The sequence below is a fragment of the Nerophis ophidion genome, linkage group LG01, assembly GCF_033978795.1.
Source record: "Nerophis ophidion isolate RoL-2023_Sa linkage group LG01, RoL_Noph_v1.0, whole genome shotgun sequence".
Classification (NCBI taxonomy): domain Eukaryota; kingdom Metazoa; phylum Chordata; class Actinopteri; order Syngnathiformes; family Syngnathidae; genus Nerophis; species Nerophis ophidion.
Genome location: NC_084611.1, coordinates 60,258,796 through 60,274,278, shown reverse-complemented (window position 1 = coordinate 60,274,278; position 15,483 = coordinate 60,258,796). Strand labels below are relative to the sequence as shown.

General features: G+C 39.0%; 2 protein-coding genes across 2 annotated transcripts in view; one reads left to right on the top strand and one right to left on the bottom strand.

Moving 5' to 3' along the window:
* LOC133557827 (multidrug and toxin extrusion protein 1-like) overlaps window positions 1–15,483 on the top strand; it is a 141,454-nt gene that overhangs the window by 56,313 nt on the left and 69,658 nt on the right. The window contains exon 2 of the mRNA XM_061908661.1: window positions 12,774–12,875. Within this exon, the coding sequence (XP_061764645.1) occupies window positions 12,774–12,875 (102 nt within the window). The remainder of the gene's footprint in view (window positions 1–12,773; window positions 12,876–15,483) is intronic.
* LOC133562524 (uncharacterized) lies at window positions 4,503–7,113 on the bottom strand. Its single transcript, XM_061916629.1, has 2 exons — window positions 6,965–7,113; window positions 4,503–6,368 (listed from the first exon to the last, which is right to left on the bottom strand). The coding sequence occupies exon 2, from the start codon at window positions 5,502–5,504 to the stop codon at window positions 4,503–4,505; it is 1,002 nt and encodes a 333-aa protein (XP_061772613.1). The 5' UTR covers window positions 5,505–6,368; window positions 6,965–7,113.

Here is a 15,483-nt window from a genome sequence, read left to right as displayed (position 1 = left end):
GCCATTATTTGGTTACAATGGTTACTGTCCAGTATTTTTTTTTTCCGTTTAAAAAAACTTTAAATGTAAAAGCTAATGTAAACATACAAACAAAAAAACAAGACTATCAAAAGACAAGATATCAACAAGGCCTCATAATGGCAGTAGTGCAACAATTGTCAAATAGAATACCAATACTCAAAATAAATAAAGTTTTTAAATAATGCAGCCTACCGGGAAAAATAAAATTACGGTACAAAGTACTCAATTATAAAACCCACCATCAAACAGAACAATAATAGTGTCACTTAAATAAAATAAAGGCTACAGTATTCCAAGTTTTAATCAAAGCAGCGTACAGGAAAAATAAAATTATGGTACCAAGTACTCTATAAAACCATCAAAACAATAATATTGCAGCAAAGACAACCCCAAATGCAACTCAAACCCACTCATCATCATCCTCTTCTTCAATCACAAGCTCATTGAGGAACTGCTGTTCTTCGTCACTCTCCTCCTCTTCCTGGACCACAGCAGCACCTTGCAGTCTAGCCCTCAACAGCATCTATCTGCCTGCCTGACATGGCTGTCCCTCCTTGAGGCAGTAAATGAGCTGGTCCTCACTCCTATCAGCTGTCACCGTCCGCCCACACACCTTGTAGGATACCAGAAAGTGACAATCAGCTATGGTTACTGTTTGCAACACAAGCACACACACACACATACACACAGCCAGCCAGCCTACCTTGAATGAGTTGATCAGATTGTCCCGATCCAGAGCATCCCAGGCTCTCAGGACCCAGTTGACCAGGAGGCGGCAAAAAGGGGCTTTCAGGTTCCCTGACTTGGTGTAGGTCTTGTCTTTATCACCAGCCATCCAGTTATCATAGTAGTCACGGAGCTGCGCTTTGAAAGGGCCATTCTTGAACATTGATTTAAATTGTCAAGAAAGAAGAGGAAGGATCTTAAAAGGTAAAAAGGTCTATGTGATTAAAAACCCTAAAATCATTTTTAAGGTTGTATTTTTCCTCTAAAATTGTCTTTCTGAAAGTTATAGGTAAAAAAGTAAATGAATTTATTTTCTTGGATTTTCAAATTTTATTTGAGTTTTATCTCTCTTAGAATTAAAAATGTCGAGCAAAGTGAGACCAGCTTGCTAGTAAATAAATACAATTTAAAAAATAGAGGCAGCTCACTGGCAAGTGCTATTTGAGCTATTTTTAGAACAGGCCAGCGGGCTACTCATCTGTTCCTTACAGGCTACCTGGTGCCCGCGGGCACTGCGTTGGTGACCCCTGACTTAGTGCGACAAGGGTTTCTGGGTATTTGTTCTGTTATGTTTCTGTTGTGTTACAGTGCTGATGTTCTCCCAAAATGTGTTTGTCATTCTTGTTTAGTGTGGGTTCAGAGTGTGGCGCATATTTGTAACAGTTCTAAAGTTGTTTATAAGGCCACCTTCAGTGTAACCTGTATGGCTGTTGATGAAGTATGATTTGCATCCACCCGTGTGTTTGCGTGTGTGTGCACTTTCCTAACTATCCAACAGGGGACTATGGTGTCGTAACACCTTCACGAACAGGGGACCTCTGTGCCAAGAGGGGACATTTTTCAGGTCCCCTTTTGGTCATGCCTTAAATCAAGCTAAAAATATGCCTAAAATATTTTTGTGTATTTTCTCAACTTTTGCCAAAAGGGGACCTGAAAGTGTGTGAGTGTTTAGTCCATACTTGGCAGCGCCTCTGCTGGCCAGAGCTGGAAGTTCATGACCAATTCACACACGTCGCTTCAAACACTATTGTGTAAACGGCCTGCAGCCCCAGAGGGTCATTCGGACTTTAGAGGTCTGTTAAACAGCCTACTTACACATTTTGTTTCCATATGAGTTGGGAAATTGTGTTAGATGTATATATAAACAGAACACAATGATTTGCAAATCCTTTTTTCCCCACTTCTTTGTCACGTGTTGCTGGGATCAAATTCTAAATTTAATGATTATTTGCAAAAAAAAAAGTTTTTGTAGCATATTCAACTGAATATGGGTTGAAAATGATTTGCAAATCATTGTATTCCGTTTATATTTACATCTAACACAATTTCCCAACTCATATGGAAACAGGGTTTGTAGTAAAGAAAACCAGTCTCTCCAAACATGCAAACAACAAACAAAAATAGTGTATTTTTCGAACAAAATATAAAGGCTCAGCTTTAAAAGTTCCACACTTTTTTTGCATGTAATGACAGGGGTCCACTGTTGGCTATTACAAAATGACAAGTCCCTTCTTAGATAGTGTGGACCGACATTCACACTCCTGCTTTTATGAAAAGAGGAAATAACTATATATACTGTAAGGAAAAGATAGTAATCTCAACTAATGTAATAATAATTCAGGAATAGAACAGTCCAACAAAAACCTATCTATTCATTTGTATCAATAAAAACATTCTACATTTAAATAAATGCATTAGAATTGTTGATTTGCATTAAAGAAAATGGTCCACACTTATACTGTATGGAATGACCGGGGTCCACTGTTGGCTGATACATAATGACAGAAGTTCCCTCTTAGATAGCATAGAGTGACATTCACACTCCAACATGGATGAGTAAGAAATAAATAAGCAAAATGGATAGAGAGAGATTCTTAAGAGATAATAAGAATGTAATTATGATATATATATATATATATATATATATATATATATATATATATATATATATATATATATATATATATATAGTGTTATTATTGTTCAAGTAAAGTTGCCCCATCAATGTTGTCACTGTGGCTTTTTGAGTACGTTGTATTTAAAGCTTATACATCTATAAGTTATATATCTAAGAATAGCAACAACAGAACTTGCTATTTTTGATATTGCCAGAGAACAATTTAGCATGGTAAATAAGTTTGTCTGAGATACAATGGACAAGTCAGCTACAGGATGGCTTAATTTCACAAAAGACATGAATACAAATTGCTAAACTTAATTAGGTTTTTGTTTTTTTACAACTAGAAACTTGTGTGCTTAGTCTACGGCTAAAGGAATGCATTTTATCTGTTGATTTGCAAAACATAACTTTTTTTTGTATGTAATGACAGAGGTCCACTGTTGGCTATTACAAAATGACACAAGTGTCTTCTTAGATAGCGTTGAGCGACATTCACACTCCTGCTTTTATGAATAGAGGAAATAACAAAAATACATTGTAATGAAAAGAGAGCAACTCAAGTAAATCAGGTACATAACATTGTTGATCCATAATGCAAGCTCCCAGTATTCAGGTACATAACATTGATGATCCATAATGCAAGCTCCCAGTATTCAATCAATCAATCAATCAATCAATGATTATTTATATAGCCCTAAATCACTAGTGTCTCAAAGGGCTGCACAAACCACTACGACATCCTTGGTAGGGCCCACATAAGGGCAAGGAAAACTCACACCCAGTTGGACGTCGGTGACGATGAGAAACCTTGGAGAAGACCGCATATGTGGGCAACCCCCTTCCTCTAGGGGACCGAATGCAATGGATGTCGAGCTGGTCTAACATGATACTGTAAAAGTTGAATTCAGGTACATAAAATTGATGATCCATAATGCAAACTCCCAGTATTCAGGTACATAACATTGATGATCCATAATGCAAACTCCCAGTATTCAGGTACATAACATTGATTATCCATAATGCGGGCTCACAGTATTCAGGCACTTTACATTAATGCTCCATAGTGCAAGCTACCAGTATCCAGCAGTTAATTTAGATTATTGGTCTTCTATTGGCACAAGTTCCTCTTTATAGACATTATTTTGTTGTGCATGTAGTATTTCACTACTGTCCAGTCTCTTCCACTATCCCTTAGACTCGGATTTCCAATCAAGAATCTTTGACAGTCAATTTTTCCAGGGATCTTCATTTGCTTCAGAAAGTCCTTGAAATGATGTTCAACAGCTTGTCTCTCGGTCTTTGACAAAGGTCTTCTGGGTTTTGCTATAAATAAATTGAGAAAGTAATTAATGGATGAAGGCAAATGAAAACTATTAATTCTTGTAATTTTCTAGATAAAAATATTATCTCCATGGAGCACCTTGATATTTTGTTAAAAAGTTAACAAAATATCAAGGTGTTCCATGAAGATAATATTCTTTAGTCAACAAAATAACGCACCCATTGGACTTGATTTTGAACGTCTCCAATTGCTTGTCTTTAGGTAGCAGCCAATTCATCAGAATGTCCATCCTTTCCTGAAACAGTAGAACAATTTTTTTTAAAAGTGATTTAATAATTTAGAGTCACAATATAACACAATATAGTGTCTATATGTATTAATATAACTGCATGAGGTGGAAAATCTTGCCTTCTTGACTTGTTGTGGCAGTCTGCTCGGATTGGACATCCTCTGCATCCAAGTCGCTGAACTCCAGCTGTATTTAAACATTTTAATTAATGTGTGCACATGAGCAAGACATTTTTTACACAGTATAAAGCCTTTACTTTGATCAATAAAATGTACGAATTTTCTTTAAATGCTGTACTTACAGTTGATGTTTGGGGTAATGTCTTCCAGGGATTGTCCCTTGAATTTTCCCATTCCATCTTGCAGGGCATAAAGAATTCTGCTAACTTTAGCAATTTGAAGGGTTTCTTCAGGAAGTCTGTAAAATTCCCTATGGACCTCAATATCATGACCCATTAATGTTGCTAGTTGGTCAAGTTCATGAGTTTGAAGGTTCAGGAGCTGTGACACTGTCGCTACATGCTTGCGTAGTTTTGTTGATGTGATGTTTTCTGGATGTTGAGCTCCACAGCTTTCGGAATATCGCTTTAAACTGTCACATTCACGAATGTTCTCCAAAGATCCATAACATGGGCGGGCAAGAATGTAAAGGTTGCTTGTGGAAATTCCAACCTCATCTCTTGTTTTGATCAGAAGTTCCACAGACTCATGTACGTTTGTTGGAAACAGCACTGGTACCTTGCGGCCTCTTTTCCCCCGGATTTCCACCCTGATGAGATTCTGACACAATTTCTTCTCAAATTGTGACAGGCTCTTCAGAATTTCATCATGCATATTGCGTTTGTTTCTCAGCAGGTATGTCTGTACTTCCATCCTTGAAACTTCTTTTTCGCGACGTCGATTAAATAAAATCAGCTGAATCAGGGTGACTTGCGAGAGCTCACTCCATGACCTTTTTGATGGATGGTCAATGAGAGCCTCTTTGTTCAACTCTTCAAGGGATTTTAAATGATCCTGGAGCTTTTTGATGTCTTCTGATAGAGGCAACGTTTGGGGGCTGTTCCATTTCTTCTGGTACAGGGTTTTCAGTGCGTTGGATGGCACATGTGTTGTCCATTCTAGCTCAATTAATTTGATAAACTGTTCCGCCCTTCCCTTTAAGGCATTGTCCTCTTGACGCAGAGCCTCTCCTTGCACAATATGCGACACCTTCACAAGGGAGTGGCGCAGTTTCAGTGCTGTTGAGGGAACTAAGAATCTATTTGTTATGGCATCAAACCCAGTCATATTTTTTACAGCCTCACGTACTGTGTTGAACTTTCCTGGGTTGATCAAGTCCTTCAAAAAGATAACGTCTTAGTCAATTTTTCGAGCCGACAAAACAAATCTGGCAAGTTCCCTCATCTTGTTCCTGATATCTGCCCGATGACGTCGAACTTCTCCATTTTTGAGGAACATTCTTTCTCCCAGTGAAAGAATCAGGTCATCAGATTTCACCACTTGTGTAACAATGTCATATGTCATGTCCTGAAGAATTTCTTTGAGTCCGGTAGAAATTGTTGTGTCCAAGGGCAACATCAGGGAAGAACTTGCCTGAACTTTTCTTTTCACCGGTCCATCGTTTTTCACTTGCAGTTTGCAACGCTTATGATGTCTCCAGAGGTCAGTTCTGACATACATAGCGAAGCAAAACTTGCAAGGCAGATAGTATGTTGCTGAGGATATATAGGTTGCTTGTCTTTTTGGTATTATTAGTCCATTACCAGAGGATAGCACTGAACAGCTATGGTGGTAATTCCCCATATTTCGTATTTTCTCTAGCAGAAGACGGTACTGTGTGGAACCTTGCCTGTGTGCAAGTGCCTTAGCTACTTCAACCTTATCAGCGTGCTTTTGCTTCAGATGTCTTGTGAGCTTCGCAAACGGCTTCTCACAGTAAAGGCAGTAATTCTTCTTGTCATATATCCGGTGGTGTTCCTTGTTTGAGGACATTTTCACGTTGATATTACGTTGTTTATGGTTACTTCCATGAACAGTTTTATCCATTTTTAAAGGTTGTTTTCTTGTGCGTGTTACTTTTTCGTCTTCTTCTGCTTGTTGGTCTTCTTCATCTGATGTTTCCAGAGAAAGGGAAACGTGTGGCTCAGTTGTCTGGAAAAAAAAGAGAAAGAAAATGTATTATTAATTTAAAAAAAAATTATATAATACATTCAGGCCTGCATTACTACCTCTTTGTACAAAGTTTTCATGTACAGGTGAAACTCGAAAAAAATGTAATATTTTGCAAAAGTTCATATATTTCAGTAATTAAAATTGCAGTGAAACTAATATATTATATAGACTCATTACATGCAAAGTGAGATATTTCTAGCCTATATTTGTTATAATGTTGATGATTATGGCTTATAGCTTATGAAAACCCCAAACAGAAATGTTGGACCCCTTTTGCCTTACCTTACTGAATTACTGATAGCATCCATGCCACGCCGCATTGAGGCATTAATTCATGCAAAGGGGGCCCAAACCAAGTACTGAATACATATAGTATGCATGATTATACTTTTCAGATATAAATCCTTTAATAATCATGTAATTATTCTAAGTTTCTGAGATTTTAAATTTGGGGTTTTCATAAACTGTCATAATCCTCAAAATGATAATCATCATATCACAAATATATCATAAATGTATTTAACCACCTCTTACACTTGTACCGTAATAAAACCAATAATTACCATTTCACACACAGATAATTCCTCTTCAGTGGGAGAACATGAATCCTTAAGGTCACTGCTAGTACTCTCTAGGTGATCGCTGAGAATACTCTCTGAGATGTCTATCTCATCTGTTGTTTGGGGACAGCAATTTGCTGCAATGGTCCTGTCCTGTAACACAAAACACCTCCCCCCCCCCCCCCCCCCAAAAAAAAAAAAACAGCTTATGAGTCCATACATAATTTCCTGATTTGTGGTCTCTTTTTCTGACTGTTTCCATTCCTGACATTTTTGCTGTTGATCATGAAAAAAAAGTGATTGATTTTCTTTAGTGGCACCATTTATTCAGTACATATTACTGACGAAGAGTAACTGTCATATGGTGAAAAATCCCTCTCCGAACTCCCATACACATACTTAGGTCGTGAGTTCGAATCCCGGCTGAGTCATACCAAAGACTATAAAAATGGGACCCATTACCTCCCTGCTTGGCACTCAGCATTAAGGTCTGGAATTGGGGGTTAAATCACCATAAATGATTCCCGGGCGCGGCACTGCTCCCTTCACCTCCCAGGGGGTGATCAAGGGTGATGGGTCAAATGCCGAGAATAATTTCGCCACATCTAGTATGTGTGTGACAATCATTGGTACTTTAACTTTAAGTTGCATATTTCTCACCTACTTAGGGCCCACCTGAAAATCCATCAAACCCCCCACCCCCATTGTCTCTATTCAAATTAACCACCTCAGACTTTTCCACTGAAGCACTGATTCATCAGCCCTTGAGATCATTAGGTTGGATGAGGATGTGATGGCACATCTCTCATAAGGCTGATAGTGGAGGACTTTGCTTTGCTGATCCTTGCTGTGGTACTTAAATATTTGGTCAAAATATGCTGATATCACATTTATGGTTTAATATAGATGTGGACAACATGGATCTTTTCACTGTAATATAGCTCTTCTGGAAAATAAATTAAAAGAACACTGTTCACAAATAAAATATACAAATGCGACATTAAATTTTGACTTATCTAGAAAAAAAACAAATAAAGCAGTACCACATGTTAATTTGGGGACATCGCTCTGTTTACCCAGTCACTTACCGGGTCCCCAGTAAGAATGATCAGCACATTACTTCATCAATCCAGAGATTTAAAGACGTGTATGAGCTAACTGGGCAGTGGCCATTTTACCTAATTTTTGTTAGGCCTCCACAACCTGTAGAAAGGGTGGTCCCCACAAGTACTGATCAACAACTTGGTCCCCATTCTAAATGATAACGTGCGTGCGCGTAAATGACGTATATGTGATATGATTAGACTGGCACGCTGTTTGGAAGGAGGAAAAACAGACTTGACGACATATTGTAAAGGACGATAAAGGAAGTACCTCTAAGACCACGCCCCCAATATTGTTGTCTGGGCGGAAATCGGCAGAATGGTTGCCCCCTGGAGATTTTCGGGTGGTGCACTGAATTTCGGGAGTCTCCTGGGAAAATCTGGAGGCTTTGCAAGTATGACATATATATATATATATTAGGGCTGGGCAACAATTAAAAATTGTATTCGAAGTTAATCGCAATTAACTGCATTGTATATGCAAAACCCAATAATGAATTCAAAAGTAGTGTGTAATGCACCTTTATTGGAATATTCTCCCACATGAACAAAAGCGCCAAAACATTTGTTGTGCAAACACAATTGAAATCTGTCCTTGTTAAACAGTGGCAGTTAAATAGCATATTTTACGAAAATCAACTCAAAAAATGTAAATATAAACATTTAAGCTTATTGCCACTGCCAGGGTATTTAAGTTATTCTGTTTGTTATGGAAAATAAATATAATCTACATACAAATCTCTGAGCCACAATCATAACATCTGAACAGGCAATTTCTGAGGTAACAGCAGAAAAAAATTTTTAATCAGGGATCTTATGTTTAAAAAACCTATATTATAGGTAGTGGGCTGTTTTAGGGAATTTTTGATCAAAATGATACGTAGTAGCAATATTAATAATGTTGTGTTTATTCTGCGTAGTGCACTTAAAATAGTTATGACCATATCTAGGAATTGATATGATGGGAATTTTCCGATTGTTTGCTTGGTGCTTTGATAAACTGAACGCATATACATGGTACTATATTGTGATGTTATGAGAACTACTCCACCCAGCATGCAACAGGAGTGACGCGCATGCGCGGTAGCCCGGTATAGCTTGTGTGTCGCCATGACGGCATCTTGTATGTTGTGATATGCACGCTCTGAAAGTAAACGTTAAGAACTCAGCCAACACTCCTCGTCTGCATTATTCATAAATAGACAGACAACACATATACTCCGCTGCTTCACAGGCCGCTGGATGTAGCCGGCAAAGTATTCCCATGCTAGCTAGCCGGTCTTGCAAGCACTCGTCATTCAGTCCAAAACGGCCCGATCTATCCACATCCAGAATTGTCTGGCGGTCGTACGTGATCCCGGAGTGACCACGCTGTAAGCCAGCCATGAAATTTGCAGAATTGTCCGGTATTTTTGCCAAATGTTCCATCTTTACCAAGAGCCCCTCGACAACGAAGCCCATCCGGGCGACGCCATCTTTTTAAGAAAAGGCGTTAACAAAATAAAAGCATGTAAACAACATACGCAAATGTGCGATAAAATAATTGTCGACGTTAATAGATTGATGAGTTAACGCGTAATTAACGCATTAATTTGCCCACCCCTAATATATATATATATATATATATATAATTTATCTCCATCCATTTTCTACCGCTCGTCCCTTTTAGGGTCGCGGGGGGGGGTCGTTGGCGCCTATCTCAGCTGCATTCGGGCGGTAGGCGCCGACATCCTGGACAAGTCGCTACCTCATCGCAGGGCCAACACAGATAGACGGACAACATTCACACTTTCACACTCACATTCACACACTAGGGCCAATTCAGTGTTGCCAATCAACCTATCCCCAGGTGCATGTCTTCGGAGGTGGGAGGAAGCCGGAGTACCCGGAGGGAACCCACACAGTCACAGGGAGAACATGCAAACTCCACACAGAAAGATCCCGAGCCCGATATTGAACCCAGGACTGCTCAGTACCTTCATATGAGGCAGATACGACCGTGCTGCCCTGATATATATATATATATATATATATATATATATATATATATATATATATATATATATATATATATATATATATATATATATATATATATATATATATATATATATATGTATATGACATACATGATATGCATATAGACAAATTCATGGAAAACCATTATAGAAAAAATCCTAAAGTAAGTATTTACCCTTAATCATAGCATTATATTGAACACAGTTATGGAACAAGAAAACACCGTTGGAAAAAATTTGTGGACGAATAAAACAATCTGCTCTGACTAATTTGTCTCTTAAATTAAGATTATGTTTATGAGCAAAAATGGGGAGATCCTATGGATCTCTATTACAATCCCCAAAGAGGGCACTTTAAGTTGATGATTACTTCTGTGTGTAGAAATCTTTATTCAAAATTCAATAACTTGTTTATTTTTCAACAAGTTTTTAGTTTCTTACCAAATAGCCCAAGAAAGACAACTACCAATGGCCAATATTTTGCACTGTTATACAATTTAATAAATCAGAAACTGATGACATAGTGCTGTATTTTACTTCTTTATCTGTTTTTTTCAACCAAAAATGCTATCCTCTGATTATGGGTTACTTGAATTAAAAAAATGTTCTCAGGGGTTACATCGCTGAAAAAAGGTTGAGAACCACTGTGTTATGAGAGTAGCGTATGTGTGTGTGTGTCCCTTTTAATATGTGACAGCATGTGACGTCAGTGAGTGTGTGGGCGAGCGAGGTGAGGCAGCGGTAGAACACGGGAGTGGCTAGTGTTTTGTTGGATTGGCTGTGTGCAAGACCTCAAAAAAAGCCACGATTTGCAACTAATCGCTGGACTCTTCAATTTCCCTGGAGTCCGGAGCTGTGGAGACCCACTGGTAGAGTGAAGGGTTTTGCGCACAAGGCAGACACTATGGGAGCCGGAAGCAGGAAAGGTGCAACACATGTTTGACGTGTTGTCAGAAGCAGCTGCTGAACAATCTTGGCAAACCTCCGTCCTCCATTGTTGTATCGCGCAGCCAAAGTGTTCCCAAACGTGAGATCTTAATGAGGCAGGAGGGTCTTCCAGCTCTGGCTTTAACATGTTACCCTAGCCCGGTCGCTGCTAGCATGTGTACTCGTTCGGTACACCTCCAAACCGAACTGAAACCCCTGTACGAAAACGGTTCAATACAAATACACGTACCGTTACACCCCTACAAAGGCAACATATTTGATGTTCAAACTCATAAATTAAATTTTTTTTTTGCAAATAATAATTTACTTAGAATTTCATGGCTGCAACACGTGCCAAAGTAGTTGGGAAAGGGCATTTTCACCACCGTGTTACATCACCTTTCCTTTTAACAACACTCAATAAACATTTGGGAAGGGAGGAAACTAATTGTTGAAGCTTTGAAAGTGGAATTCTTTCCTATTTTTGTTTAATGTAGATCTACAGTCGTTCAACAGTCCGGGGTCTCCGCTGTCGTAATTTACGCTTCATAATGCGCCACACATTTTTTGATGGGAGACAGGTCTGGACTGCAGGCGGGCCAGGAAAGTACCCGCACTCTTTTACTACGAAACCACCCTGTTGTAACACGTGGCTTGACATTGTCTTGCTGAAATAAGCAGGAGCGTCCATGATACTGTTGCTTGGATGACAACATATGTTGCTCCAAAACCTGTATGGACCATTCAGCATTAATGGTGCCTTCGCGGATGTGTAAGTTACCCATGCCTTGGGCACTAATGCACCCCCATACCATCACATGCTGGCTTTTGAACTTTGCGCCTATAACAATCCGAATGGCTATTTTCCTCTTTGTTCTGGAGAACACCACATCCACAGTTTCCAAATATAATTTGAAATGTGGACTCGTCAGACCACAGAACACTTTTCCACTTTGCATCAGTCCATCTTAGATGAGCTCAGGGCCAGCGAAGCTAGCGGCGTTTAAGGGTGTTGTTGATAAATGTGTTTTGCTTTGCATAGCAGAGTTTTAACTTGCATTCTCAGATGTAGCGACCAACTGTAGTTACTCACAGTGGTTTTATGAAGTGTTCCCGAGCCCATGTGGTGATATCCTTTACACACTGATGTTTGTTTTTGATGCACTACCGCCTGAGGGATCAACGGTCCGTAATATCAGCGCTTACGTGCAGTGATTTCTCCAGATTCTTTGAACCTTTTGATGACTTTACGGACCGTAGATGGTAAAATCCTTAAATTCCTTGCAATAGCTCGTTGAGAAATGTTGTTCTAAAACTGTTCGACAATTTGCTTACAAATTGGTGACCCTCGCCCCATCCTTATTTGTGAATGAGTGAGCATTTCATGGACGCTGCTTTTATACCCAATCATGGCACCCACGTGTTCCCAATTAGCCTGCACACCTGTGGGATGTTCCAAATAAGTGTTAGATGAGAATTTCTCAACTTTATCAGTATTTATTGCCACTTTATATTGCAAATAATCATTAACTAAAGTTAATGATTATTTGCAAAAAAATAAAAACATGTTTATCAGTTTGAACATCAAATGTGTTCTATTTGTAGCATATTCAATTGAATATCAGTAGAAAATGATTTGCAAATCATTGTTTTACATTTATATTTACATCTAGCACAATTTCCCAACTCATATGGAAACGGGGTTTGTAATCATGTGTTCTGATGTTTCATGATTATATGGAAACTAAAACAACTATGTTTATTTTTCTACTCCAGATCATTTCCCAGTTGATGGTGTTTATGATCGGCATCGTCAGCACAGTGTTCTGTGGCCACCTGGGGAAAACAGAACTGGCAGCAGTGTCATTATCAATAGCGGTAAGGATGAATGCTCAAGAACCCTAATGTTTATCTTCAATTCAGGTTATGACCACACATAAGCCAAATGCATATGGAAGCAACAGGAGGTGCTATAATTTCAAATATATTTCCTTAAATGCCTACTGAAACCCACTACTGCCGACCACGCAGTCTGATAGTTTATTTATCAATTCACGGTGGCAGAGGGGTTAGTGCGCCTGCCTCACAATACGAAGTTCCTGCAGTCCTGGGTTCAAATCCAGGCTCGGGATCTTCCTGTGTGGAGTTTGCATGTTCTCCCCGTGAATGCGTGGGTTCCCTCCGGGTACTCCGGCTTCCTCCCACTTCCAAAGACATGCACCTGGGGATAGGTTGATTGGCACCACTAAATTGGCCCTAGTGTGTGAATGTGCGTGTGAATGTCGTCTGTCTATCTGTGTTGGCCCTGCGATGAGGTGGCGACTTGTCCAGGGTGTACCCCGCCTTCCGCCCGATTGTAGCTGAGATAGGCGCCAGCGCCCCCCGCGACCCCAAAAGGGAATAAGCGGTAGAAAATGGATGGATGGAAATATTAACATTGCAACACATGGCAATACGGCCTTTTGAGTTTACTAAATTGCAATTTTAAATTTCCAGCGAAGTGTTGTGTTGAAAATGTCACGGTATGATGACTCGTATGATGACGCGTGCTTTTGATGTCTCGCGTTGTAGCGGACATTATTTTCCAGCCCGATCCAAGCTACAAGTAGTCTGCTTTAGTTGCATAATTAAACAGTATTCTGGACATCTGTGTTGCTGAATCTTTTGCAATTTGTTCAATTAATAATGGAGAAGTCAAAGTAGAAAGATGGAGGTGGGAAGCTTTTAGCCTTTAGCCACACAAACACACGGTGTTTCCTTGTTTAAAATTCCCAGAGGTGAAGCTTTACTATGGATCAGAGCGGTCAAGCGAACATGGATCCCGACTACATGTCAACCAGCAGTTTTTGATGAGAAATTTGTGGTAAAAAGTCGGCTCTTACCAGAGATCAGCGGAGGTTTTGTCTTGCTGTAGCTTAGTGACTTCCCTCAGAGACTCTGGCGTAAACACACCCCTCCGACTTTAAGGTACTATTTAACTCACTAAAACACTAGCAACACAATAGGCGGATAAGGGATTTCCCAGAACTGTCCTAGAAAATTTGTAGTAAAAACATCTGAATCGCTCCCACTGCAATCGTCTATTTTTTTTTTTCCAGTCCTTCACTCTAAATTTCCTCATTCACGAATCTTTCATCCTCGCTCAAATTAATGGGGAAATTGTCGCTTTCTCAGTCCGAATAGCTCTAGCTGCTATTGGATATGATTTGTAAACGATGTGAGGAGCCCTACAACCCGTGATGTCACGTGCACATCGTCTGCAAGGATTTTTTATTAGCAACCATAACTTGCAAACTTTATCGTCGATGTTCTCTACTAAATCCTTTCAGCAAAAATATGGCAATATCGCGAAATGATCAAGTATGACACAGATGGACCTGTTATCCCCATTTAAATAAGAACATCTCAATTCAGTAGGCCTTTAACATCATGTATTTATTTAATGTGTGCCAATGCAGGTCGATTCAAATGTATTGAAATAATATTAGACGCAAATGAAAATCATGAATTGATAGTTGTGCTTTATACCTCGCTAAAACTGGCAAAAACATCAAAAAAAAAAAAATTGCAAAACTGTTTACAATGTCCAAATATGTTTTTTCCTTCGGATGAACATTTAATATATCTGTGACACAGGTTGTGCCTTGAACAAAACATAATGCCAAAAGAGCAATTGAAATAGATAAAGTTGGTGCTTGGCACCCCCAAAACAACCTAACGTTAACATGTAACATCCCCTCTATAAATAAAAACTAACTTTTGGATGATAAATATTGTATAAAAATGCTGTAATGTTAACACATTAACACATGTTAATGCAGTGGTTCTTAACCTGGGTTCGATCGAACTCTAGGGCTTCGGTGAGTCGGCCTCAGGGGTTCGGCAAAGGTCAAAACACACCCGATTCATCATCTCAATAAAAACTTCTCCCTATCGGCGTGTTACGGATACGGCAACAGCATAAGTCACACTGATTTGAAGGTGTGTAATTTGTTGTGAGTTTATGCAGTCTAGTGTGAGTTTAGTGTCGGTTTTGTTCTTTGAACAAGGTGATGTTCATGCACAGTTCATTTTGTGTACCAGTAAAAAACATGGTAACACTTTAGTATGAGGGACATATTCACCATTAATTAGTTGCTTATTAACATGCAAATTAGTAACATATCGGCTCTTAACTAGTCATTATTAAGTACTTATTAATGCATTATACAGCATGGCCTCATTATAACCCTAACCCTCGAACCCTAACCCTGACCAAATAACTCCAAATAAAGTCTTTGTTACTTAGAATATGTTCCCCTTGTGTCCAAAAATCTCTAAATTAAGTCTTTGTTACTTAGAATATGTTCTCCATACTAAAGTGTTACCAAAACATATACATTTGTCTTGAATTAATTAAAAATAACATTTTATTTTTCATTCAGAAGGGTTCGATGAATGCGCATATGAAACTAATGGGGTTCGGTATCTCCAACAAGGTTAAGAA

Coding starts and splice junctions, on each gene's coding strand:
- LOC133562524 (XM_061916629.1), bottom strand. CDS start 5,504: ATGACTGGGTTTGATGCCATAACAAATAGATTCTTAGTTCCCTCAACA.